The sequence below is a fragment of the Gallinula chloropus genome (genome assembly GCF_964237585.1).
Source record: "Gallinula chloropus genome assembly, chromosome: 16".
NCBI classification, from domain to species: domain Eukaryota; kingdom Metazoa; phylum Chordata; class Aves; order Gruiformes; family Rallidae; genus Gallinula; species Gallinula chloropus.
In genome coordinates this window covers 12,852,142-12,878,532 of record NC_140101.1, presented here as the reverse complement: position 1 = coordinate 12,878,532, position 26,391 = coordinate 12,852,142, and the positions used below count along the sequence as shown (strand labels likewise).

At 52.5% G+C, this 26,391-nt stretch overlaps 1 protein-coding gene across 2 annotated transcripts in view; it reads left to right on the top strand.

Annotated features, from left to right (window-relative positions):
* The window catches only part of RALY (RALY heterogeneous nuclear ribonucleoprotein), a 134,803-nt gene that overhangs the window by 101,324 nt on the left and 7,088 nt on the right, over nucleotides 1-26,391 (top strand). For both annotated transcript variants that reach the window (XM_084271771.1, XM_084271770.1), the window contains exons 3-7: nucleotides 13,481-13,745; nucleotides 18,467-18,539; nucleotides 25,013-25,060; nucleotides 25,335-25,495; nucleotides 26,062-26,175. In XM_084271771.1, coding sequence (XP_084127897.1) covers nucleotides 13,490-13,745; nucleotides 18,467-18,539; nucleotides 25,013-25,060; nucleotides 25,335-25,495; nucleotides 26,062-26,175 — 652 coding nt within the window. In that variant the 5' untranslated portion in view covers nucleotides 13,481-13,489. The remainder of the gene's footprint in view (nucleotides 1-13,480; nucleotides 13,746-18,466; nucleotides 18,540-25,012; nucleotides 25,061-25,334; nucleotides 25,496-26,061; nucleotides 26,176-26,391) is intronic.

The window sequence follows — 26,391 nt, the reverse complement described above, 5'->3', positions numbered from 1 at the left end:
TGCTGCTGTGCGTGGTCAGGGAGGGAGAATGAAAGAGAATCAAGCTCTGTGGGTGAGGATGTCAGTCACAGGCCTGGGGGGACCTTGAGGCAGTTCTTTGCACCATCACATCAGCCCTCTCTGCTGTGTTAGGGGAAGCAGTTGGGTGTTGGCTCCTGACACCACAGTCTGGTCTGTCCTGACAGCCCCACAACTGAGTCACGACTGCAGCGCTGTGTCCCTGCTCTGGCGTGGCTCCCCCACGACACTGTAATGGGCTCTGCTAAGGAAAACCTGGGGGAGAAGCTGGTCACAGAGCTTTTAGCAGTAGGTTTTGTTGCCTGGGAAAGCCAGGTTTGCCACTGTGAATGCTCCCTCCGCCGCGCCCAACACATCAAAGCCAGACAGTAAACTTCCATGGGCCATTACCCCTCTCACAGAGGAGGTTAAATGTGATGAGGGCCAAACTGCCATTTAATGATCTAATTGATTTTTTAAGCTGTTGTGTTAACAAGAAAACCTACAGTGTTTCCCCCGACATCACCCAGGCAGTTGGGTACCACCCGGTGTGTGCCCTTTCCCAGCACTGGGCAAGCACTGGGCGTTGCTGGGAGGCATCAGCTCTGCATGCAACCCATGCACTGGGGCTGGTCCCCACGGCAAGAGCCAGTGCCCATGGGCTCTCCATGCTTCACATTCCTCCTTCTTGTGCCATCAGGAGGAGCTTCCCTAGGCAGGGTGCGAGGTGAAGCAAGGTGAGCTGGCACATGGCTAGAAGCTGATGGATCATTTTGATCTTACCCATCCGATATGCAGCATCCTTTCTTCTCCTATGTCCAGTGACTGTTTTCAACTGTCTCTTTGCCAGTCTGGGACTTTATTTACTGGCTGCCCAGTGACCCATCTGCTCTGTGGTTCCTTTAAAACATGAGTCAGTACAGATGTGGTTGGCACCATGTTGGGTGGCTAGCAGCACTGCTCTAAGCTCTCCTACTTCCTTCATCTGTTTCACTCAGCTTTTCTCCCATGGCCACTTCCAGTGCCACAGCTTTAAAATTCCATTCAATGTTTTGCCTGTAAGATGATGCATTGGTGAACCGGACCCCTTTCAGATCACTGCCTTCCTTCAGAGAAGGTGTCTCCTGACTTGGAGATGTGGTGAGGTCTGGAATGCCAATGTGCTGGCTATAGCTCCTGTAATTTGGGAAATGTGGTGCTGCTTTCCATAATGGCCATGATTTCATTGGTACCTTCCAGATAGGCAAACCCTTTATGTGAGTGGCCACCCCAGCTTTAGGAGACAGCTGTGTCCTGTGAGCTTCCTTGTTCACTGCTGATCAGCTAGTACTATATTCACTAGCTCAATTTGCCATCAGCTGCTTAGAGGAACAGTATTTGTCACCCCTTGGTGCCTTGCCCCCTGCGTCTTCAGGGCTGTGTGGCTGCACCAGCGCGAGAGCTTTGGTTGGAAGCGGCTGACAGGGCAGCACAGCGCTTGGCACTGCCTGTTTCCTGTGCTGCAAGCAAGAAAAACGAGCAAGCTGGTCTTTTTATTCAGTTTTTGACTGGGCTACAGAGCTTTTCTGGCCCTGACCCACCACCGGTGCTGGTCACGTCCCGGTGGCCCCAGCCCTCACCTCCTGCAGCCCTCAGCAGTGCCTCTGCTGGGGAAGCCAGCAGTTGCTCTGCCTCCCCAGAGGTGGGCTGAAGGCATAATTAAGGTCGATAAAGCTGCGTGCGGCAGCCAGCGATGCCCGGCACGTGTGCAAACTGCTCTTCATTCCTCACTCCCTCTCAGCCTGATGCTGCAGCGTGGAACCCGCCAGCTCTGACTAATGGTCCCAGCAGCTGTGGAGGGTATTCGAGCTGCTTTTCGTTTACGGATTCGGTGGGTCCCTGGTAATTGGAACATGGCGACTTCTAACACAGAACAGATGATGCAGCGTCGGAGGGGATTTGTCATTGCTTCACTCCCCTACGGCAAGAAGGGCTCATAAGTCACAGCTGACAAATCTTTTAATGACTTTTAAACTTCATTTACAGAAAAGAATGACCATAATCAACAAACAATGATGGGTTACTAATCTTTCTGTATTATTGAAGCAGGGGTCTGTGGCTTTAGGCCTGTCTGTGGGAGCTTAACGCTGCTGAGGGAAGGGTGATGCTGTCCCAGAGGAGGGCTTTCGTCATGTGAAGGGTTGAAAGCAACATCACAGGGGAGTCCCAAGAGCCCACGCAGTCCTGAACCATTGCACATGACCACAGTGTGTAAGACTGCCTCATCAGTACCGATGGAGAAGGAGAGCAGGGGATGGCAAACCTTCACCTCCAGCTTTCACCCACAGCCCACTGATGTCAGTGGGAATATCACTGGAGCATCGGTCACCTCTGGGGTTCAGGGGAACTGATGTTGAGGGCAGCACAGCACAGAGGGGCGGGTGTACCCAGTGTGACACCCAGCTTGCTTCTAGTCCCTCCATCTGCCTGGAGCTGAGACTCAAAGGCCAGTGGATGGGGAGCAGGACTTAGTATTTTTCAGGAGCAAAGGGAGTGGCTGCCAAGGTAGGTCTTGCTGTAGAGATTGCCATGAGCAACTCAGCTGCTTGTCAGTTCTCCCTCTCCCATCACCACAGGCTGCAGAAGATCCATCCCTCCCACCTGAGACACTTTCCTTGCAGTGAGGGTGCCTCTCAAGCTCTGTGGAGCCTCAGAGGTGGCATTTAGACAACCAAATCTCAGCAGATTCCACTGCAAGGGAAGCAGGAGCCCACATCCCAGAGACTGTACAGAAATACGCATCTTAATCATTTATGTCATTCTGCACATTTAAAGTGTCTGAAATGATTTTGAAAGGCAATCAGCTAATAATTAACTCAGCGAAGAAAGAATCCTGTCAAAAATCTCAGCAGTTAAAGAATTGAGGGTTAGTGTTCCAAGCACCAGCAGCTTCTCTTGCTCTGCTCTCCCCAAGGTTCCTCATCCCATGTCCTGCTCCCCCGTCCCCACTAGCACTGTCTGCTCTGCAGAGTGAGCAGCTGGCTTTGCTGAGACCCATGGCATGAAGTCCTATAGTGGGACTTCTGCAGCAGCTCTTTGGGAGATGGGTGGCCCTGTCAGGTGAATAAATTGGGGTCCCTCCTGGAGCTCAGATTTTCCCTCAGTGTTCCCTTTGGTAAGGGGTCCTTCCACCCGAACCTACATTGTGCCACGTGTAGGGTGGGACGTGGCCCAAGGTTGGAGTTTGGCAATGCTCCTGAAACCACCCATTAGACATGGCCAGAAGGGTTTGGGATGAGGATCTGATCATCAATCTGTGGACCAGGGCAGGAGGCTCTTCTGCAGCGTGACTGGGTGTCACGCTTTTCCACCGCTCCCTTTCCTCTCTGCTGCACACAGGGAGATGCAAAGAGCAGCAGCCAAGATGCCAGTTCATTAACTGCTAAGAAAGTTCCCAGAAAGTTGACTTGCTTGTCCTCATAAATAAATCATTTGCTGTTAAAACAACATTTGGACTGGGGCGGGGGGGGACGGGGTGTTCATTAAGGAACATCAAGTCAATAGGTGGCTGATGAGAACCTGTCTCCTCTGCGTACAAGTGGGAGAGTGGGGGATGGAAACATTGTGCTTTCCTATTAGGCTGTGAATGATAAAGAATTAAAGAGTAATTCTCCAGAAATTAGTCATGGCCAGCCATTAATGAGCATCTCTGTAACACACTGAGCTGGCTTCAGATGCCTGTAGAAGAGGACTTTAATTAGATTAATACATGTAGCATTGTCCGTAGCCCAGTAGGTAATCATCAGGTTTTGCACCAGTGGGATTACAGATGACATTCTATTTAATTGCTGTTTCATTTTCATTTTCTTTCCTTTTCTTTCTCTCTCTCTTTTTTTTTTTTTCTTAAAGACTCTTTCCTCCAAAGGATTTTGTTTCTGTTCTCAAACATAACCTAAATGTTATCCATGGAATTCTGCATCTTAAAGTGCTGCCAGGCTGGGCTTATCTGATGCAATTGACCTTTAAAATTTATTTTGCTACTGTCAAAAAGAATGTTAGTCTATTCACAAGAGATTGCCAAGGTGATTAGAAGCAGAGACTCCTGAAAAGTCTACTTGTTGCCTACTCTGCTACCAAAGGATGATCCTAGCTTATTTTTTTGTGGGAGAAAAATGCCTAATTTAAAAAAAAAAATTAATGGAAAAGCAGAGTCCAGGAAAGTTGAATGCAAATGAGGAGTCCACATTCAAGTAGACAGTAGACTGCTGAGGAGCTCCTTCTGGGTGACACCTGGGGAGATGATCCATGTAGGCTCCAGAAGATGCCCTAATTCTTGTCCTAGCACAGGACTAATGGTGGGATTTATTTTTTCTTTTTGGTCCTGTATGCTCTCAGGACTCTTTTCATGTTTTAGATGCAAAGTTGTTAGCATGGGAGTGGAAACCCAAATTTAACCTGTCCAGGTTGACACCTGCCTGAAAAATCCCGATTGGACATCACTCAGCAATGTCAGGGGCCCTGTGGATGCTCCTGGCTGTCACTCATGCTGCTGGTGGGACAGCTTGTGTCTATCTTGGCACAAGGAGAGAGCCCAGTGAGCTCCAGGATGGGCACACACGTGTGTGTGATGAGCTGTGCGGCATTCAGAGTGAACCCCAGATTTGTGGAGATGGGCAGGGTGAGCAGCAGTGCTGCCACAGGGGCTGCTTGGATGGATCCAGGTTCCCAGCCATCAGTCATCCCTTCAGCACACTCGTTAGGAAGGATTTAAATCTCTAATTAATAGATTTTAAAGCTTCCTGTAAGGTATGAATAATATACAGGGCAGATGCTTATGAGCCACGGTGATAAAGTGTATGCTGCCCTGATAGACTTTATAGCCACTGTACCTTTAACGACCGATAAAACACTTATTAAAACAGCTATTGATTGATTATTGCTCTTTAATGAAGGATTTACCAGTTGTGCTGAAATTCAAATCAGAGGCAGGATTTCTCCAGTTCAAAATGACTTGTTGTTTTAATGAAAAATTTAAAAAGGGGGCTATTTGCATAGCAAGATGAACAGTTGAAAGGAGATTATGAGGGAGCTGATTCTGCTCACGCTGCTGTGCGCTCAGCATCACTCATCTGAGCTGCAGCACCCTGCATCCAACAGGAGCGAACCCCAAATCCGTGGAGACACGACTCCAAACCAGGGAGGTTTGGGAAGCCTCACACACCGTCTTCCAGCACAGCCTGGGGTGGAGGGGCTGCAGATACCCCATGTTTGGGTCCCAGCATTTCATCCTTAGTGACATAAACGTATGTGACAGGGTGCTGCAGCTGCATCCAGCCCGGAGAGGTTCTGGGAGGGGACCTGCTGATGTAAAAGTGGGTGGTGTGAAGTCAGCTGGATCCAGGGGACAGAGTCAGCCCCTCCTGCCAGAGCCCTGCGAAAGGCAGAACTCAGCCTCTGCCACAGCCTCCTGGTGTCAGGCGGGATTAGCTGCTTATGTCCTGGAGCAAATGTGCTTTAAGGAGCCGGGCTTGGCCCATGTTTTCCTTTCCTCCTGCTCTGTAGCTTTGCTTTGGCCTCTGCCCAGTCCAAATGTGCAGGATGGGTGCAGCCTCCACCTAAACAGGGGTGCAGGAGACATGGGGTGGGCACCACCCCATAGCTTGAGGCCTGAGCGCTGGGTGGGGAGCAGGCAGTGGGGTCAGGTCATGAATCTGGGGGGGTGCAGACGTGTCACCACACGTGTCACCATGGGCAGTCCCCATACAGGGCTGTTGGAGTGGCCCTGTCTCCTGACATGTCAGGTCATAACGGTATTCTAGCAAGGAACATGCAGTGTTTAGGGTGGAAACTGTGCTGAAACTGGTCTGGCCCAGAGCCTGCATGCTCAGGAGGAGGGAACCATGTCCTCAGGGAGAAGGTGGACTCCCAGTAAAAAAGCTGGGGGGGAGAGGGGAGGCAGGGGAGTACAAGGGGAAGGACTGTGCAAGGCAGCATCAGTGCCTTCTCCATCTCTCTGGGTGTGAAGAGTGGATGGGACTGGGTGGTAATTGAGGGTCCCAGTCTGGGGCTTGGCACTGGGGTGGGAAGAGAGTGACACCAAGCCTGAGCCTGGATGGGTCTGGGCTGACCCATGGGCTGAGTCTGCAAGGTGTGGGGAAGAAACATTTGCTTCACAACAAGCTAGTCTGGCTCCTGCTGAGCCACTCGCCCGTTTTCCTGCCCTTCCAGCTCACTCAGCACAGCAGAAATTTCCCCAAAAGACAACCCTGGTCCTGCAGAACCAGTCTAATAATGGGGACATCTTTGTCTATCCCCCTTTTTTAATAACTTTTTGGTCCCCTAACAGTAGCACTGGGGAGAATGGAAGCTGTTCTCCATAGAAAACCCCAGGACTGGTTTCCTTCCAGCTTGTTCTGTTTATTGAACCACCCAACAGCGAACAGGGTCTTTCCGCTCTCTGCGAGGAGGACTGAGCCCCTCTGGGTTTCTGTGCAGGACTTTGTGGGGACTCAGTAGTTATTAAAAAGATTGTGGGGTTTGTGTTGGTTATTAAACTAATGCTGTGCAGCTTGGCTCTGGTGTTCGGGGACTCAGCAGCAAATTACTCGCAGCTCTTGGGGGAGGAATGATTGGCATCAGGGGTAGTAGGGGCTTCGCTTCTAAATGAGTGTGTGTTTCTGTGCTATCAGTGGTGCTGTGGCAGTGCAGTCTGTGGGTCCCTCTGTCTTGTAGCTGGCCATATTTCTTTTTAAAACTGCTTTTTTTTTGGCTAAAGGAAGGACTGGTTTAGTCAGAAACCCTCAGAGCCAAGCATCCAGGTTAATCACTGTCCGAAGCGAGATGCTCGCCGTGTGACAGCCATGCCAATTTGTTTGTGCTGGGACATGTTAACTGCCCTGTTTGTCACTAAAAATCACCTTTCTTGCAAGAAAGTGGCAAGAAAGATGTGTGGGTATTAAAGGTTTGGGGTGACAGCAGGGAGGGGCAGCCTCCAAAAGGCCATGAGGTGGTGGAGAACTGGGGTTTGTCCTGTGCAGGAGGGTGTGAGATGGGTAAAGAAGATCTGAACGTGGCTGCATCGTCCAGGCTTCCTCCAGTGTGTGAGCAGGAAGCACCAGCTCTGGTGTCGGAGCTGGGGGGAACACCCAGCTCCCACCAAGTAGAGCAGGATCACGTCTGCAGGCAAGACACAGACTTGCTGGTGCTTTTTTTGGCACCCCAAATGCCAGATTTCCCCCAAACTTGTCAGGGAGCAGATCTAACCCTTCGCCCCATGCTGGAGGTCCCCACAGGACATCTGAATTTGTCATCTGCCTTCCACCAAGTTGGGAAAACTTCTTCCTGGGTGGAGATGGGGACAGGATGAAAAACCTGCACCTCTTCTGTGAACAAGGACGGTAAGAGAGTAACAGCCTGGCTGGGTGCTGCCGTCATGCTGGAATAAAGAGAGTGGTGGGGCTCAGTGGTGTTTCTTTGCCGCCTTCTCCTGTGACAGATCGTCACTACGACTGAGCCCCTGGGGTTTCCGGACACCTGGCTCTCAATTAAACAGCTAAGCTGTGAAGGAAGACACTTAAAGCAGGGAGGAAAAATAGCTTATCAAGGAAACCAGCTCTGGCCTTGGGCTGTTACTGCATTGAATATCAATATGTGTAAGGGAGTCCTGGCTGTTGGTGGCAGCCGGGGCTGGGGCGGTGTGTCCAGCCCTGCTGTCCTAGGAGGGGAGGGGAAGCGCTGGTGGGAAGAGGACTTTTTGGGGGGGCACGTCCATGCACCTCCAGATGGCACAGGGCTGGGACTGTGGGCACGGGCAGGCACGCACAGCCTCTGCTCGCACCTAGGAGCTTTGTGAAGCCTCAGGCTGTCCTCATCACCAGGGAGGGAGGGAGGGAAGGGAGAGAGGGAGGGAGGAAGGAAGGGAGAGAGGGAGGAAGGAAGGCAGGGAGGGAGGAAGGAAAGGAAGGAAGGAAAGGGAGGGAGGGAGAAGGAAGCATTTGGGAGCATGAGGTGTTGTTACTGTGTTCCTGTAAGCTTTGATGAGATCAGTGGCACACACCCCTCCACCTCACCTGTCTATGCCTCAGTTTCCCTTGCAGAAAACATGGATATTCATACCAATCTTTTGGTGTTCCCTCCCCTACAGATGAAGCACCCCTTTATACATTTGTCCCTGTCCTCATGTCATTTCTAGTTGCATTTTGTTTTGTTCCCTTTTCCAACTCAAGCCTGTCTTGCTGCCACATGGGGTTGGGGGATGAAAGGTAAAACAGTAGGTATGAAAATGCCACTGCTGAAGGCAGCAGTAGTTATTAGAATATTAACGTATAGCCAGTAATATATGTCTCTGCTGTGTATATTTTTCTAACCAGACCTATCAGGGAGTTGCTCTGCTCTGTCTCATATCAAGGAGATGGTGGCTTGAGAAGACCCTGCACTTCGTAGCACTGCAGTGATGGGGGCTGTGTTGCTTCAGGGGACACTGGGCTGATGCTGTGCTGGACTCAGTCTGGGCACACTGCAAAGTGCTCTGCTGGAGTTCAACTAGGTGGAGCACAAAATACTCATATTCAGTGATTAAAATGTCCTTTCCAGTTGTTGCAGTGAGGGGCCAATAAATGATGCAAAATGAGTATTGTGTGCAAGAAGAAACCCTTAATGAATGGGACATGGAAGCCAGGGAGGCTCTTCTCTCCAGGGGATGCTGGGCTTGTGTGGGGTCAGCAGAAGAGCACTTTGCACAGGGGTTTTTAACACCCAGTGCTGACTCTTTTATAAGCTGCTGGGACCCACACAGGCTGCTTGTTAAATGAAGGACATCACTGATGGTGCCTGAAATGTTAGAGCGATGCTGAGCTAGAAGCCCAGAGTTCCAGCTCCCCAGCCTTGGACAATGCTCTCTGCCAAAGCCCTGCTGCTTCTGGGGCAGGGACAGCAGTCAGTGGGCAGATGGCACTGGGAGAGCATCCCTTCCCTTCCCTTCCCTTCCCTTCCCTTCCCTTCCCTTCCCTTCCCTTCCCTTCCCTTCCCTTCCCTTCCCTTCCCTTCCCTTCCCTTCCCTTCCCTTCCCTTCCCTTCCCTTCCCTTCCCTTCCCTTCCCTTCCCTTCCCTCCCATCATTCCATGCATGGAAAGGTCAGGTCCTCATTGACTTCTTCCCAAGTCTTTCCCAGCTCTGTGGCCATCACTTTGCCTGACCTTTAGTTTGCCACCTGCTGGCCCTGTCCCATCTCTTGTCAGCCACCACCAGCCCATCTCCTGCACAGACCTGCAGAGTCCCTGGTGTGCAGAGCTGCTGGGGCTTGCAGCAGGGAGCAAGGGCCAGGCTCTGCTGAGGGAGGTATGAGCTGAGCTCCCTCCTCCACCGCTGGCCCTTGCAGTGGGTGGGGAAAGTGAGTTCTGCCACCTCCAGCTCTTACAGCTGTAGCTTTATCAGGCTGGGAGGACCAACAAGCACCCTGGGTGGGGAGGAGAGGAGACAGGGCAGGGCACAAGCACACTCTGCTGCAGGGACTGTGGAGGAAGGTCACAGGAGCCAGACAAGGAGGGTGCAATGTGGGTTTGGGGGAGCAGGGACCAGGGAGAGGTGCAGGTTCCCCTCCACATCTCCACCTCCATGGTGGCCAAGGTCAAGGAGGTGCCTTAGGAGATAGATGTCCTTCTCCAGCTGATGATCCATCTGGTGCCCTAGTGCTCACCTGAGAAATACCTCATCTTCATCCAGCATTTCTGTTTGCAAAGCACACACACAGAGTGGAGGACCCATTGACAGCAGCAGAGCTCTCTCAGGTTGCACCCACTGAGAGGAGTCAGCCCACTAGATTTGGGGGAAAACACATGTTTTATGCCACCACACACCCCCATCCTACCTAAATCCTCCTTCTATTCCCATGCACAGAGGCAGCTTAACCCACATCCCTCCTACAGAGGCTTAAGGAGCTCAGTGCCTGATGTAATTTGTGTTTGCAGCTGCAGCCAGCTGGTCAGAGGTTCAATTGAAAAAAGGACACTGCTGGGCTCGTTAGATCTTGGGAGGGTTTGGGCAAACAGTGACCTGGTGATTCCCTCAGCTGGGGCTTGGGGTAGCAGCAGTAAAACTCTTCAGAGATGGGGTGGGAAAACAAAGCCAGGGGTGTATTTTATTTCTAGTCTGTATTTATGTAGAGGAAGGGAGCATTCCTCCTGCCTGTGGCCAGGACAGACCTGGAAATGGTATGGCCAAATTTGACAAACCTGCTTGCTCTTTGTGGTGGAGGCTGTGGATGAGGTGATGAGTGATGTGAGCTTTGATTTTAGGAAGGCTTTTGACGTGATTTCCTGTGTCATCCTGGCATCTAAACTGCTCAGTCTAGATGGTTGACCTCCAAGAGTGGTGCAGGCTGGGGCTCAAAAGGCTCATGCTCTGCCTGGAGGCCAGTTGATAGAGGAGATCCTCTGAGGGTTTGGGATGGGGGAAGTGAGGACCCTAGGTAGCAAAATGGGTTGGAGACTTGCATCAATTCTGGCAGATAAGCAAGGGTGGAAAAGTGGAAGTGCATCATCTAGAGGGGAAGCAGCATGGAGCATCCAGGGATGTCCATGTAGTGAGATCTGGTGTGAACAGGAGAGGTGCCAGGGCAGATTTGCTCTGAAATAAAAATTCTGGGCACCAGGAACTAGAAACTCCAGGAGTCACTGAATGTAAAGCCACATGCTGAAGTCTCTGTCCTGCAACACTGCTGGAGGCCCAGGGCAGGGGAAGCCGTGGGGTCACAAGGGGTAGCAAGACCATCCAGGGCTACCTGGATACAGGTGCCCTACTTGTGTGCAGACTCTCTGAAGATCCCACACAGCCTCAGCTGATCCTGGGGGGTTTAGGAGGGAGATTTCCTGGGGACTGGTCATCCTGGAGCAGCCCCCAGCCAGGCATTCTGCAGATACTCGTGGTTTCTGAGAACTGAGTCCTTGAGGCTCAAGCTGGGTTACCAGAGTGACTCCATGGGCTGGAAATAGTCTTGGCTCTTCCTCTTTTTCTCCACTTCTGCACCAGGAATGGGGACAGTTTCCTCAGTGAACATCTTCCAGACTGCACTGCAAAAATATATTAAAATAGATAGTGGTAAAGACGTGTTAAATATGGGTTGGAACTTTGAGCAACCTGAAGAGGGTGGGCACCACTGGCCAGAGATGCAAGGATTTAACTCACTTGGCTGTCTTTGAAAGTCCTGTCCTTTGGTTATTTTCCCCCAGTGTTTCTAGGAACACCATGTCTGCCAGGAATTGTTTTTAAAATAATAGAATTCTCTTGCTCTTTTAATCCAGAGGGTGAGAGAGAAAATACAACCAGCCAGACTCAAAGTCCCAACTATTTTTTTCTTTGATTGGCTTTATCAGAGAGATTGTTTCCAGCCTGGATGGTGGGTTAATAGAGTCACAGGGGTTTGAGCCAGATGAGATTTATTGTGCCATTGCATCCTCCCCTCTACACAGAGCATCAGCCTTGCCATGTATCTCCAGTGCTCTGTAGGGTCTGGCTTTAGATGATGAAAGAAATGGAGTGTCCAGTCCTTTGTGCTCTGAACATTAAGGCAGCAGAGGTCTGGGCATCACAGCTTGTCTGATCAGAGCTCATTGCCTGGGATCAGTGGTTAAAACACCTTGTGTGTCCCCAGGTCAGGCTGCAGGCACCATCTGTTTGTGGGGCTGGACATGGCTCTGTTGGCTCTTCACCTCCATGCAGGACTGATGTTTCATGTCCTGGCAACACAGAGCTGATGTGGCTGTGTGGGTGGGAGTGCTCTCAGGCAAAATGCGACTAACAGAAAGAAGCAGCCCCACCCCAGGGGTCCTGAGGGGCTGGTAGCTGAGCAGCCTCCATCAGAAGAACATCCCTCACCCAAGAAGCCAAAATGGGGCTCATATGCCAAAGGGGTCAGATAGGTATAATGAAGTTATCCCTCTAAGAGGTTTAGGGGGAGGTAGGAGCAATCAGAGGTTACGTGTCCTGTGTGGATGCTCTGTTTGGGAGAAGACAGGGAAGAAGGAGTACTTGGGTTCTTTGAAAATCTTGGGTGCAACTCCAAAGAGCATGTCAGGAAATGCTGCAGCTTTTTTCCAGGCCTCTGCCTGTCTAGGGAGGGGTGGAGGAATGATGAACTCGGTCTTGGGGCTCAGTGAAGCATCAGACCCTCAGGCAGTCTGGGCTGTGGGCATGCGGATCCTGCCAGGGCTCAGGGATCAAGGTGACCAGGTCCACAGGAGCTGCACCCAGGCAGCTGCCACCATGTCCTCTTGGGCCAGGCTGCTCAGACAAACCCGGGCTTTGAGCCCAGAGCCCCAGAGCCAGGCGGTACTTCAGCTCTGCCCAATGCCAAGGCAGATGCTGGGGACGCCACGGACCTGTGGTAGCAGTGCGTCCCCCTGTGCCAGGCAGAAGGCTCAGTGGCCACCTGGGCTGGTGGCCGCTGCAGTGGCATCGCCCCACGTGCTGGGAATACCTGTGGGTGCTGCTGGAAGGGCCTGGGGGAGAGCAGTGCCTCATAAGCCACCATCCACTGCTCTGAGCTGACTCTTCCCAGTGAAGCCACACTCTGTGTATGCAGTGAAATAGCAATCCCAGAGCATCCCCTCTGTTGCTGGAAGAGGAAAATCAAACTGGTGTCCCTGGACAGCTGTAGGGTTTGCTGCAGAAATGTGAGCAGGCAGCCTGAGAGGCAGCCAGAGGAGCTTTAATTCCACACAATTTCCAGCCCTGTCCCTTGGTCCTCTTATTCCTCAGAGGTGGAGCCAGTTCTCAGCGCTGCTCATGAAATACCCCAGAGAGGAAACTTGGAGGATCACTCCTTTTAGCTCTGGGAAGCTTGCTGGAGTGGCTTCCAGCTGCTGTGGCTGATGCCTTAGTGATTCCCAAGCTAACAGTGACACCTCCTGTTAGCTCAGGATTCAGCTCAAAGCCCGGTGTGGAAATACACAGACAGGAGCACATGGGCTGGGCTGCTTCACCACTTCCACAGCTTCATTTGCATCCAGAAGAGCCTCACCTTCTCTTCCAGGTGCAGATCTGTGGGGATGTTGAGAGCTGATGGTGAGAGCTGGCCTGTGCTGAGGGGTGCTCAGCGGGGACCAGTCCAGAAAGGTGGGCTTGAGCAAAGGTGCTGGATGCCATCTGCTCTGAAAAAAGCAGCCCCTTGGATTGTGATGAAGTATGGAGAGCTGAAAGCTTTTGTGTAACAGCATGAAAGCTCTTACTCAGAGGTAAAATGTATTTAAATCTTGTTTTGTCTCCTAAAAGCAGCCAGCTCACACACAGGGTGGTACCAGGGCTGGTAAATGGGTTTCCAGCCAGAGTTTTGCGAGGTCTGGGAGTCACCTCCCCAGCACATGGGGTCTCTGGAGGTGGGATTCCCCCTGCTGTGACTAGGTGAAGTTGGGGAGTTGGTTCCCTCTCTCCAGACTTGCTGGGAGACTTATCCCCCACCCCTCTGGCAGTTCCTTGGCACCTTTTCCCAATTCCCCATTTGTTCCTTCAGGCGTCCAAGATGTCACTGAAGGTGCAGACCAGCAACATCACGAACAAGAATGACCCCAAGTCCATCAACTCCAGAGTCTTCATCGGCAACCTCAACACAGCCGTGGTGAAGAAGTCGGATGTGGAGACCATCTTCTCCAAGTACGGGCGAGTGGTGGGCTGCTCGGTGCACAAGGGCTACGCCTTCGTCCAGTACTCCAACGAGCGGCACGCGCGCGCCGCCGTGCTGGGCGAGAACGGCCGTGTGCTCGCTGGCCAGACCCTGGGTAAGTTGTTTCTTCAGCTGTTACGGGTGTCTGGGTGCAACACAGGTGGATCGCTCCCTGGGGGGGGAGTCAAAGAACAGCCCGTCCCAAGGTCACACTGGGGTGTTGATCTGCAGATTAGGGTCAGGTCCAATGTGCAAGGGTCAGGCACAACCCAGTGATGATCAGGTCCATAGTGACAAGGAAGGTCTGTGGCCATGCTGGGAAGTCAGCTCTGCTGGGTCCACAGCCCAGCACAGCCATGGCTGTGGCAGAACTGGAGACTAGCAGTCCTGCAGCACAGCTCAGGTAGGGGCTGAAGGCAGCCAGGTCTCATGTGGTCAGGAAGGAGGTGCTCAGGCATATTAGCACGCTCAGTCTTGTGACAGTGCAGCCCAAAAAACTCATGTCATGGGCTGTGATTGTAAAAACTAAAACCCAGTTCTGAATCATCCCACATCTGTGTCCCACTCGGCTGGGGAAGAAAAGGGTGGGAAAAGCCATTGCCCAGTTCTCTCTGTGGAGCAGGCCTTACCCTTTGTCTGCCAAGAGAGGTGACAGTCTAACTTGGACTAGCTCAGACTAACTTCAGCCAGCTGATGCTAAATGAGACAACTTCCCCCCTAGATACAGGAAAGTCTCTCATCTGCACTGCTGTGTGATAAGAAATAACAAACAAAACCCCCCAGCTGCTCCCAGCTGCATCCTTATTTTTCAGATTGCTCTGAAGTGCCACATGCTGAGAAGCTCTTGTCACCAGATCTAAGCTGAGAATTGGAACTGGAGACAGTATTTTTAATGAAAAATTGTTATTTCCAAGCCTGTTACAGGTGGTGGTCACTGGGCACCCAGGAAAGTGATTTGCAGCCCATTCACACCCTGCTTCTGGCCCAGCAGCCTGAAATAAGAAGTTGTGTGCTAGATCAGATCTTTCAGGCAGTGTGCTGTTTCCACCTGAGATTTATTCAAATACCAGAAACTTCTTTTCACTTCTGTTATGGTCTGTAGAGCAGAGCTGCAGACCGAGGTGAAGCACCGTGTGCCAGGGATGCTGCCACCCAAGCATTGCCCATGTGTGCAGAGGCCGTAGGTAGAATGAAAAGGGCCTTGGGGAGCACAGATGTAGGATACAGGAGATGCAGCTGAGAGACAGGCAACATGTAGCCACTTAGCTGAAGAGAGGTTTGCCATCATAGGAATCACAGAATCACAAGGTTGGAAGAGACCTTTGAAGACCATCAAGTCCAACCATTCCCATCCTATGCTAAACCATATCCCTAAGTACCTCATCAACCCTTTTTTTAAGCACATCCAGGGTCGGTGACTCAACCCCCTCCCTGGGCAGCCTGTTCCAGGCCCTGACAACTCTTTCAGTGAAAATGCTTTCCTGACATCTGATCTGACCCTGCCCTGGCACAGCTTTGTGCCATTTCCCCTTGAAAAAGGAACCTCTTTCTCTCCTCCCAGTGCTGGTCTCAGTGGTCTGGCATGCCAGGAAGACAACAACACTGTATCATAGCTGGGAGTCCCATGCTCATACTGAGCAAGGTGCAAATTCACGTCTCTCATCTGCCTTCCCTTCATGGGCCAGTCCTACCACAGGAGAGCTCAGCAGACTTTCCTTTGCTGTTCATGGACCAGTATGAACATGAGGGTGTTTGTCTTCCAGGAGACTCCAGCAGAGAAGAAAAGCTGAACAATGTGGTTAGAAAATGTCTCTGTGCAAAACACAGTAGAAAGTCATCCTCCCAAAAAAGAGGAGATGATAGCAGCGTGGAGTGGGGCAGGACAGGGTGGGACAGGCAGGGGACATGGCAGACACATTACTGAAGAGACTGTCCCCACATCTGTGCATGGGCCAGGGACTAGAGGGGTCCTCTGAGGGGTGATAAAACCTCCCTCCCCGGATAGCAGCAGGACACAGGCTGCTTTCTGCCCTGGCAGCTGCAGCTGGTAAGTTCAGCGGGGTGCAGCCACGCCATCGGGGGCAGAGCTGCAGGCAGTGACGGGGTCTGGCGTGGCCGCAGCTGATGGGCAATTGCCACCCCTATGGCTCAAGGCAGGGCCCGGGGTAGGGGCAAGGTACCCCCAGCCTGCTGAGGGACAGCAGCTTGTACCCAGCGTACCTTGTAGCCAGGAGGTCACTCAGCAGGACAGTGTCCCTGTCCCACCCCGGAGCTGCCCCTGTGCATGAAGCGCTCGCTGTACTGAGGTTTGCAGCAGCCCTGCCCGGCGCAGTCGGAGTGAAGCTGCCTGTCCCTGCCAGCAGCTCTGCAGGTGGGAAAGAGAATCTGCACCCACGTTTGAGGAATGTCACTGGAAAGCAGCACAGCCATGTGTGCCTCGCTTGCCTGAGCGGGCGTGGTGCCTCCTATCTCCCCCACAATCCATGGACTGCTCTGCCAGGGACCTCCTGGCAACCTCTGTGCTTTCTCCAGAGGCTCCCAGGCACCCCAGTTATTGCAGGGGGCAGTAACCATGCCAGGGAGGGAGCTCTGCGCTGGGAGCTGGATCCACACCATGACACCATGGCTAGACACAGCACAGCACCCATAGTGCAGGCAAAGGGGCCTGGGTGTGAGCAGGAGGGAGAGACGCTGCTGTGAGGTGGGCACACGGATTCAGCGATGTGGAGGAAGGAACAAGAATGGGAATGAGATGCAGAAGCTGTGTATGCTGAGCTCTTGTCTCTCCACGTTCACAGTCAAGGGAATCCTGAGGGATCTGACTGTCCATCACCGCTCTAGGTTGAATGTATGAATGTCCTGGTCTGTGTGCATGCACTGGTGAAGGTTCTGCAGCGCTGTTTCTAGCAGTGCATCCAGCAAGTGGAGCTAATTGTTCTCATTATCCACCGTTGGGCTTTCATTGCATCTCCCTTGAAGGGTGTTAATCAGCATGATGCTGTCATTAGCTCTCCATTTCCCAAGAAGGCTGACTGCCAGCCAGCAGGATGTGCCCTGACAGCAAAAAGGGTTCACAGCAAGGGAACTGGCGCTGAGCAGGGGTGTGTTCTGGGATGCACCGAGGAAGCACTCGTGCCTCTTACCCTTTACAGCAGAGAGCATTGCCAGAAGCCTTGCATGGCTCAGCAGGCTCAGAAAGGCACACATGATGTTTACACTGGCATCATGTCCACCCACCTGTCCAACAACTGCACACATCCTGGCTCACATTCAGGCTCAACAGACTTCTGCATCCCCTTTGCAGCTGCATATGGGAGGATGGAGGGTGAAAGGCAACAAAGAACACACAGGCTCTGGTCTGAACGTGCCTCCAGAGAACATTCAGTGTAGTGGATGAGCAGCTGTAATACTGCACTCGTTACACAAGCTTCTAAACAAGCCAAGCTCCAGCTCTAGTAGGAATCATGCCTCTTGCTAAACCCTAAAAGGCAGCCTGAGGAATGGCACAGCAAGACATTTTGGCAGTGGGATCATGTCTGTGCTCCTCTGGAGCTGTGTGCTGCCTGTACTCCTCCTGCTCAGGGCCTTTCAGCAGTGCTGCAGCTTTCTTGAGCTCCTGAAGATGATTTTCTTGGTTAATAATGAAGTCAGCAGAGAGCTCAATTTGGATCACTTTGCAAGATCTTTATTTTGATGGTGAGCAGGATGAGCCTGTCCCCATTTCTCCATAAAGTCCCTTCATGCAGCATGAAAAAGCCCATAACTAGTAAGCTTAAACCTGCTGAGTTTCATGGCACATCTTGCAGGTCCTGGAGAGGTGAGAACTTAAATGCCCCAGTTCACAGCCACACACCCATGAACCCTGAGCCCCAGATGAAGATCCTTCAAGTCTACCTGTGTAACTCGTGCCACCATCTCAGCACACAGGCCTGTCCCAGTCCTGTGGGGCAGCCCATGTCCAGCCCTGTGCAACCAGTGCATGCTTGTGGTCTACGTAAGGCAATCCTGTCTTGTTTGGCTTAGATCTGGCATACCCAGAGGACTGACCCCTGCATAGACAGAAAGGACCAGAGGAACAGAAGAAGTTTAGGGCTGATTGTAGAAGCCAGCAGGGAAATTCTCTCACTCCTGGGCCAAGAAACAAAGAGGAGGTGAAGCCTTGTGCTCCCAGTAGCTCACCTCCTAGAGTTCTGGGGCCACACTCAGAGTTAGATTGCCAGGTTCTCAGCAGCCTCCATGAAATTGGCTGTATCATTTTATTCTCACATCAAAACCACATTTGGTACCAAGGCCAAGGACAGAAGAGCTCATTCTTACCTGCCCTGGTAGATGATGCTCCTCCAAGATCTGCTGGGGTGGCTGCAGGTGTGTGCCTGCCCCCTGTGCAGCTTCTAACGCAGCCTGGTCCGTGGTGGTGCCTGGCTGGCTCGTGCCTCATGTTCATCATCACTGGAGAAGGAGAAAGGAGCAAGTTGTTAGCAGGTGGGAACACACAGAGGGTGTATGTGCTGTCTGTGCCCCACCATAACAGCACCGAGTTCTCCTGAGGAGCCTCTCCTGCCTCTGGGGGTGGGGGTTAGATCACATGCAGGGACCTGACTCCAAAGTGGTTAGTGGCTTTGTAAAAGAAGAGGCTTGCCAATTGCAAAAATGTCTTTGCCTTCTTCTGGAGGTCCAGAGGGGCCCCAGACGTGCTGAAAGCAGGTGGAAATGCGGTGGGAGGCAGGGAGGGGTTAGCTTCTGGTGATGGCAGGGCTGCTCCTGGCTCCACGGCCGGGTATGGCTGTCGGTGAGGGTGGATCTGCCGTGTCACAGCTGTGTGTCTGTTCATTGCAGATATCAACATGGCCGGGGAACCTAAACCCAACAGACCTAAAGGGCTGAAGAGAGCAGCCTCTGCGTTGTACAGGTAGGTCTGCATCTCACCACCTCCCTGTGATGAGGTCTCAGGGCTGGTGTTTGCCTTCCATCTGAGGCTACTGCACCGAGCTCCCCAGCCCCTACCCCAGGCAGCCCTGGGACCCTGCTGAGCATTCAGATCTTCTCCTCCCATGGACTCCTTGGCCTTCTCAATGCCCCTCAGTGCTGGGCTGCACGAAGGAGCGCCAGCAAGAGGTGTCAGCAGCAGACCCAAGGTTGGCCAGTGCCTGTGCCACTGTGGGACTCTGCCCGGGCATGGTCCTACCTGTGAGTGGTGTTGGACCTGGAGATGGAGAGAAGCAGGCAGTAACTTGCTTTAACCACAGCAGAGGTCTTGACCAAGGTGTAACAAGAAGAGCGCTCCCCTCCAGCCCCCATTCCTCCAGCTAGGGAGCAGGAGTGGGGCACAGTGGCATGTGCTGGGGGAGAATAGGGAACAGGGATAATTTAGGGGAAAAACACTGGAGAAAAGGGTAAGAGAAAAATAATGGGGAGAGGGAGAGAAGAAAGGCAGAAAGTGGGAAGCCCTTGGTGGTGAACCGAGGAGGAGAGGCCCAAGGGAGCTTGTGGGCAGAGCAGTGACTGAGGGATCAAGGGAACAGAAGGGACATGGAGTAGGTCTGTGGGAGATGTAAGATGTTACAGATGTCGTTGTTGCCAGCTGTAGAGACTCCATTGAAAGATTTTCACCAGAAGTGAAGATTTTAATTTAAGCCCCAGAGTCTGGAGTCCTGGGAATGTGGGAGAAACTCATTAAGATCTTGCTCCTGAGGTTGCAGAGGGGAAAACTTGAAAAGGTGTTTGGAGACTACCCTGCAGGTTTCAAGAACCCCCAAACAAATAACAAGATCCCAAAGTGTGTTTTATTTATAAATTCTCATTATTTTCATGTCAGTCTCCTGGTATGGAGGCTGGGGCAGAATGAGGATGTAGAAGGTGTGGTGTTGGGAAGAAAAGACTATGGTCAATATTGGGGTTATAGGTGGGTGTGATAAAAAAAGGACATCACAGCAGAACTGCAGATCTTTCTACAAAAAAAAACCCCAAACCCAATGAAAAGCTGATAAGAGGGGTGAAGAGACATGAAAGAGCCCTATGATTCAGACCCAGGCCTGCAGTCCTACCCCAGTGTGGTACGAAGTGGCAAACCTCAGTGGTGGCAGCGCTCTCCTGGCATCAGCAAACCCAGCAGAGCTTCAGCAACCCTCCCACCCTCACTCCCAAGGCATCCGTGGACATTTTGCCCAAGTCTCTCAGCTGAGCGCTTCCTTTGCAGCCTTCACCAGGGAATTTTGGGACACTTTGCCCCTTCACCAGAACTTGGCCCTCTGGATTCACAGGGGCCACCAGCTGAGAACTGGACTCTGTGCATTACCCACACCGATGTATGGAAACAGAGATGACACAGATCTCTTTAGCTGCACATACAGTACTTAGGTGGTGCTGGTGGCTCTAACCCTAATTGAGTCTTGCAATAAAGAGCATTTCACTCTCTCCTCATCCATGCCTTGCCCACTACTCCATTCCTTTGGAAATGACCAGGGGTTCAGACTTCCAGGCTGCCATGTAGATGAAGAGAGAGTGAATGAGAGATGTTTGCTTCCTCCTACGAATATGGATATGCTAAAATGTGAGCTGGAGAACACTCCACTGCCGTGAGCTGCAGCAGTATTTCATCCCAGACTGGTGACAGATTTAAACTTTGCCATCTGGACCAGCAGGAATTACGGTATCTCAGAGAAAGCAGGGAATCCAGGGCTGTGGTGAGCCCTGGGTATAGCTTCCCCAAGCATCATAAATCTCTCTAAATGTTAGACTTCAGGAATCACAGCACTGTAATTTATAGAAATGCTGTATTAAACACAGGAGAGCTGTTTCACAGGGTGGGTTTTACTTTGCCTCGCTCCAACTCTGTGTGAGAGGGTCAAGGGGAAGGGAAGGGGAAGGCAAATCTCATTTTGGACATAGAGGAAGCAACAGCCTTGACAGTCTCACTGGATCCACCAGCCCAGGGGAGTATCTGGGTGTTGAATAGAAACCCTTTGGGCTGTAACCTCTCATCTACCTCCAGCAGGTAAAACGCACACTGGGGTTCATGCCATCGCAGCTCTTCTGAGGTCTCTCCACAAGAGGGACCTTCAGTGTCTGTAAAACCCGGCTGGCATCACTGCTGTCCCTCATTCTCTGGCCTCCCTCCCTCCCACTGGCTTTTGCCAGAGCATCCCTTTGGACGTGGGAAGTCCCTTGGGTGCTTCTGCCTGGTACCCTGGCCACCAGTCGTGCCTGCAGGTACTGCAAATGAGTTGGGGAAGACAGCTGGAAAATGAATTGGTATTTTGACCCATCCCCCCAGATTTTCACACCTGTCTCAAAATGTTTTGCCTTCTGGCAGTACTTTTTGTGCCTGCAGAGCAAATGTGTGGACAGGAGTTCCTTGGGCACTTGGGGCATCTCCTGGTCAGTTCCAGTGATCCTGCTGTGTTGTGAGGTAGCTGCTTGTTGTGATGGGCTGGGAAGGTGGCTCTGCCCCAGGGCAGCAGGTCTGTCACTGCTGCACTTGACCTTTGGAGGCACCAATCTCTGCCCTTCCCTGTAATGCTGATGCCCATGTTGATCATAGCCAGGACAGTGAGGACAACCTAAACAAAATCCACAAGAGCAACCCAGTGTCTGGCAGCTCAGGGTCAAGGAACTGTCTCTGAAATGGTGACAGAAACAAATGGCTGCTGACTTAGTTTCACAGTCTAGAGATGCAGGTGGACAATGTCCTTCCAGCTCAGCTGGCATTCCCATCCCTCGTTCTACCCATTGCAGCCCCTGCAGAGAGCTGGTATCAGCCCCCCTCCAAGCAGAACCACTCCTCCTGATCCTCAGCAGCAGTGCTGGGAGCAGTGACACCCCAGCAAATCCTCACAGACTGGACTGAGAAACAGGCACAGGGCAGAGGAGGAGGTGAGCTGTGGTACCCAAACCCAGCAGACCAAACACTGGCAATAAGGATGCACATGTGGCATCCTACAGTGGCCTCTCTGCAGCCAAAGCATCTCAGAAATGCCAGGCTCCCTTCCCACGTATCTCTCCCAGCTTCTATCTGCAGGAGGAAGGAATCTCATACCAGATGCACAAGATCTTGAAAGCTCACTGTTTTTCCAAGTAGCTTCCCAGAGGGTGTTACTTCTGCTGGAATAATTAAGGCTGTGCAGCCATTAGAAGGACATGAGCTGAACACCACGTGTCACTTGTGACTATTGGTGCAGGGCTGTGAGCCAGGAATTACCAGCACAGCCACTCAAATCTGCATTTGCTGCTCAGGTACATGCTTAGAAATGGCACCACACACATCATGTAAAGGCAGCACATGCAAATGATTGCCTTTCAATTATAAATATTTGGGGTTTGACCCTTTGTGAGTCATTAATAAGAGTTATTTAATGACTGAGGAAAAGCGAAGCAGAAGAAATGCATCGGGAGGGGGAAGCGCTGTGTCACTCCACACAGCCTTACAGCCCTCTGCCACCTCTCACCGCCTGTCCTGCTGGGTTTCTGAAGGAGGAGATGTCACCAACTAATTGAAAAAATGGCAAAAATTACTCCTGTACACAAAGGGAGCCCTGCCAGGTCATTGAAAAATGATCCATCAGCCTCAGGAAGCTTTATCCTACATGCAGATGTCCAGACACATCACATGTGCTGTAGCACTGGCTTTTGAGTAGCTGTTTTCCTGCGTTCCTGTTGGCAGACTTGCCTTCTGCTCAATGCTTGAGGCCAGGCTTCACCCTCTTGGTGCTTTAGCAGAGCCCTGGAGTGAGGGAGGTGCCCAAGCACCCCAGGGCAGGGTTGGTGGTGGAGATGAAGGGTGCGACCCTGTTCAGGGCTTCACTCCTAGACTCCTTCACTCCTGGCTTTGCTCAGGACAGAGCTGGCAGCTCCTCTCCATCCCCATCTCTCCAGGGACCTGGCTGTGTGTGGAGCCCATGGTGTCGACAGCTTTACCAACGGGCTTCCCACCAGGGAGTGAAGGCTTGGAAGAAAAGCTGGCTCGGAGCAGGAGTGTGACTAGGGCCAGAAGAGAGGAGTGGGGGTGTTTCAAAGCTTTGCCAAATGCCCCCACGCTTTGTGCTGTTTACAAGCAAATGGTCTGAAGCTGCTCCATGGTCTCCAAGCCACAATGAGCTTCCCAGAAAGAGCAACAGCCCATGGAGGGAGTTTTTGCCATGAACAGACACTGGTTCATCCCATTTGGAGTCCTGGAGCCACAGGGAGATGCCGCTGACCTCCCTTGCCTGGGACTGCAGAGAACATTGGCCCCAGGGCATTGCTGGCAGTAGCCAGCACGGGTCACCAGAGCCTGTTGGGATTGATGAATGCTACAAAACCACAGCAATTTCATCGAAGCTGCATCTAAGGAAAACAAAGGGGAGGAAAAATTAAGAGGGGGAGTCCGAGAGCATAGAAGCAGCCTAGTTTGATTTTCCTTTCAAATTGCTTCCTATTCTGATTGTATTCTGGGTTTACTGGCTTCAGAGGGAACAGGACTCAAACATCCTCACTGATCAGAGCAGGTGGGTGGGCTGAGGGCAGCTATTGGAGATCTTCTGTGTTTCCAGGTTACATCCCAGGTCAGAACTAAAATCAAGTTACCAGTCATGAAAATCTCCATGAAAATACATTTCCCTGTCCCACCTCCTCAGCCATACAAGCAGGCTGGTTATACTGCAGCGAGAGCTGGCACAGCAGGGATTGCCTTTGCCTTTCAATTCAGGAAAGCATCTTGGGGGACAGTGCAGGCAGCCTGGTGCTGAAGGCAGAAAGCTGTTGACAAGAATGTTGTCTACAAGTTGGGTCAGAAGGGGAGGACACTGAGGCTGAAATGATGTCCCATCGATCTGGGAGTTCGGTGAGGCTGTCAGCAAGGAGGCTGGTTTGAATCGTGGAACGCAGGGGGTCTGTGAGGAGAACACCTCCACAGTCACACTCAGCAGGCCCTGGGTCCTCACCAGCTGCTGGTGCTGTGGTCAGTAGCTGCTCAGAAATAAGGTCCAGCTTTATAAAGCACCTCCTCACCAGCAAACCCCAAAGGAGGCAGGAGATGAAAATGATGTCTTGGCATCCAAGCACCAAATGTCTCTGGTCCCAAAGGAACCCTGGTGTCTCCAACCATCCAGTGGGGACTGTGGGTCCCTCCTGAGGCATAGGCTGAGTCTGCCACGCTTGCCACGGGCTTCAGAGGAACCCAAGGAGCATCCAAGGAGCATGGGGAAAAAAAATAAAGAAACCAGTCAGTTCCTGAAGTGAGCCATTGGGTGGGAAGCCCAGTGCCAGCATAGGCAGGACAGCCACTTTGCTCCCAGCTACACTCATGAGCACTCATGCTTCCCTCTCCCCAAGCCCTGGTTCCTTCTGACTGAGCCCTTCCCTCTCCCCATCTCACTAGAACTTCCCTTTGTTTATGAGCTGCTTGGAATGGTTTCACAGTGCAGGACAGGCTCTGCTCTCAAGGGCTGCAATCTCCATTCTCCTTGTTCAGAGCAGAAAGGAGGGAATGTCAGCCTAAGTCCCACTTTAACTAGCATTAACTTGGCCAGCAGCACACAAGGGGACCCAGTTGCTGTGTTCAGCTTGGGCAGTTCTCCCCACCTCTCAGGGTGTGCTGGGCATTGGTCAGCACCAGAGGGGGTCTTGTCTCCGAAGGGCTGTAATCACTCACTGTGTTGTGCTGTGAGAAACCAGCTGCAGCAAGAGAGAATGTGTGTTACTGGGTCTGTAGGGAGTGGGAAATGCTCCAACTCCGGGTTCCAGCCAAAGCAAGCCAGGCATGCACAGGGACTGGCTGGCAGGAGAGCTTTGGACATCTTTGATAGCAAAGACGTTAGGTTAATACATATCCCCTTCTCCTGGCTTCTCCCCCAGCAATTACATAAGGTAAGAATAGAACCCTGGTAGGAGGGTGGTGGCAGACAGCACCCTCCTGACACAGGCACAGCCCGGCTGTCTGAAAGGCAGGACAGACAGACATCAGCTTTACAGACACAGCTTTGAACTTCTCCTCATGGCTGGGGACGGAGGGCTGGTCCCCGCTCCCAGATTCAGACATCGCTTTCAAAGGGGACATCCCCACCAGGTGTCTGCAGACATTTCTCCCCATTCCAGTTTAGGTTTTAAGCCACCTGCACATCATCCTTCTCCACCTTGAGCCAACCAGGGTAACACCCTGCTGCCAATATCACCCTGTCCAGTGTGTTCAGCCCCTCCAGCCCTTCCTGCAGGGCTCAGCCCCATCCCCACAGCCACGTGCAGCCAGGAGAATGATCGTGAACATGCAGCTGGGCGGAAGGGCAGGCGGCCCTGTGGAGGGGGCATAAGGAATGAACATGGGAGGCTCAGCAGGCAGGGACAGTGACAATAAAGAGTAAGAACCCCCCCAGCACTGTTAACACGTGCGTCCTGACTCTGTCTTTGCAGCGGCTATGACTTCGACTACGACTATTACAGAGACGACTTCTACGACAGGTGAGCAGTGGAGCATCAGCCAAAGGGGTTTCCATGGGGTAAGACCTTCCCTGCAGCGCAGCTCCTGCTGTGGGGAGCGATGGGTGGTGCAGTACAGTCCCTCCCAGCTCAGTGCATGGGGCTCCACTGGCCTGGCTGCACCCCAGCTCACCACCCGTGCTGCTTGGGCTCCCGTTGTGGCACCCAATCACCAGCACGGCAGGGCTGGGGGTGCTGCAGGGTTGGGGGTGCTGCAGGGCTGCTCAGCCACCCCCACCATTCCTCTCTGCTCCAGGCTCTTTGAGTACCGGGGCCGAGTCTCTCCGGTGCCCAGGGTGGTTCCTGTGAAGCGGCCACGGGTCACCATCCCCCTCGTCCGGCGCGTGAAGGCGACGCTCCCCGTCAAGCTCTTCGCCAGATCGGCCGCCATCGCCAACAGTTCGGCCAAGTTGAAGTGTGAGTCTGTGCAGGGGGTGCAGTGGGACGGTGTGGAGACGTGTGGACCTCCCATCCACAGGGCCAGGTGCTCCCAGGGAAAAAAAAACCCTTATAAAACCAACTCACCCATAAACAGCAGCCCAACCCAGGGCCTGTCGGCATCCCCAGGGCCTGTCGGCATCCTGCAGGCTGCAAACACAGCAGGGAAGGCTCAAGTACAACCTCAGCCTGCCCAAACCTGCTGTCAGCCTCCACAACGTACCTGGACAACAGACACACAGGCTTTTTTGGGTGACTATGACCACCCACAGCCCCCCCAGCTTTCCCTACGGATGCTGTAATGGGCAGCTTGCTGTAACCAAGCCCCTCCTACCAGCACAGGATGCCCTGCGTGCCATTCACCATGGCTCCTTCTGCAGTGGGGCGAGAGCATCGCCACATGTTGACCCCAGGGACATGAGCAGTACGTTTCGAGTTGTTTTTTTACCAAGGTGACTTGGGCCAGGCAGAGGGGTGAGGCCAGGGCCTCGGGTTCTCTGCAGGGCACTAAGTATCTTTTCTTTTTTCCCGTTCCTTCCTCCAAGTGAAGTGCAGCGAGCTGCAAACAATCAAAACAGAGCTGACACAGATCAAATCCAACATTGATGCCCTCCTGGGCCGACTGGAGCAGATTGCTGAGGAACAGAAGCTGTCTGCAGGTCAGTGGGGTGTGTGTGGATGCCTCTTGACTGGGCTGAGAACAGAGTGCAGGGATGCACGCTGCAGAGCTGGCCTTGAAACCACTGGGCTCTGACTCCTGAGTGTCACAGGCCAACATCACATACCAAAATTGCTGAAATTCCTCATAGAACAGAATTGCAGGATGTGTTGGGTTGGAAGGGATGTGCAAACCCATCTAGTTCAACTCCCTGCAG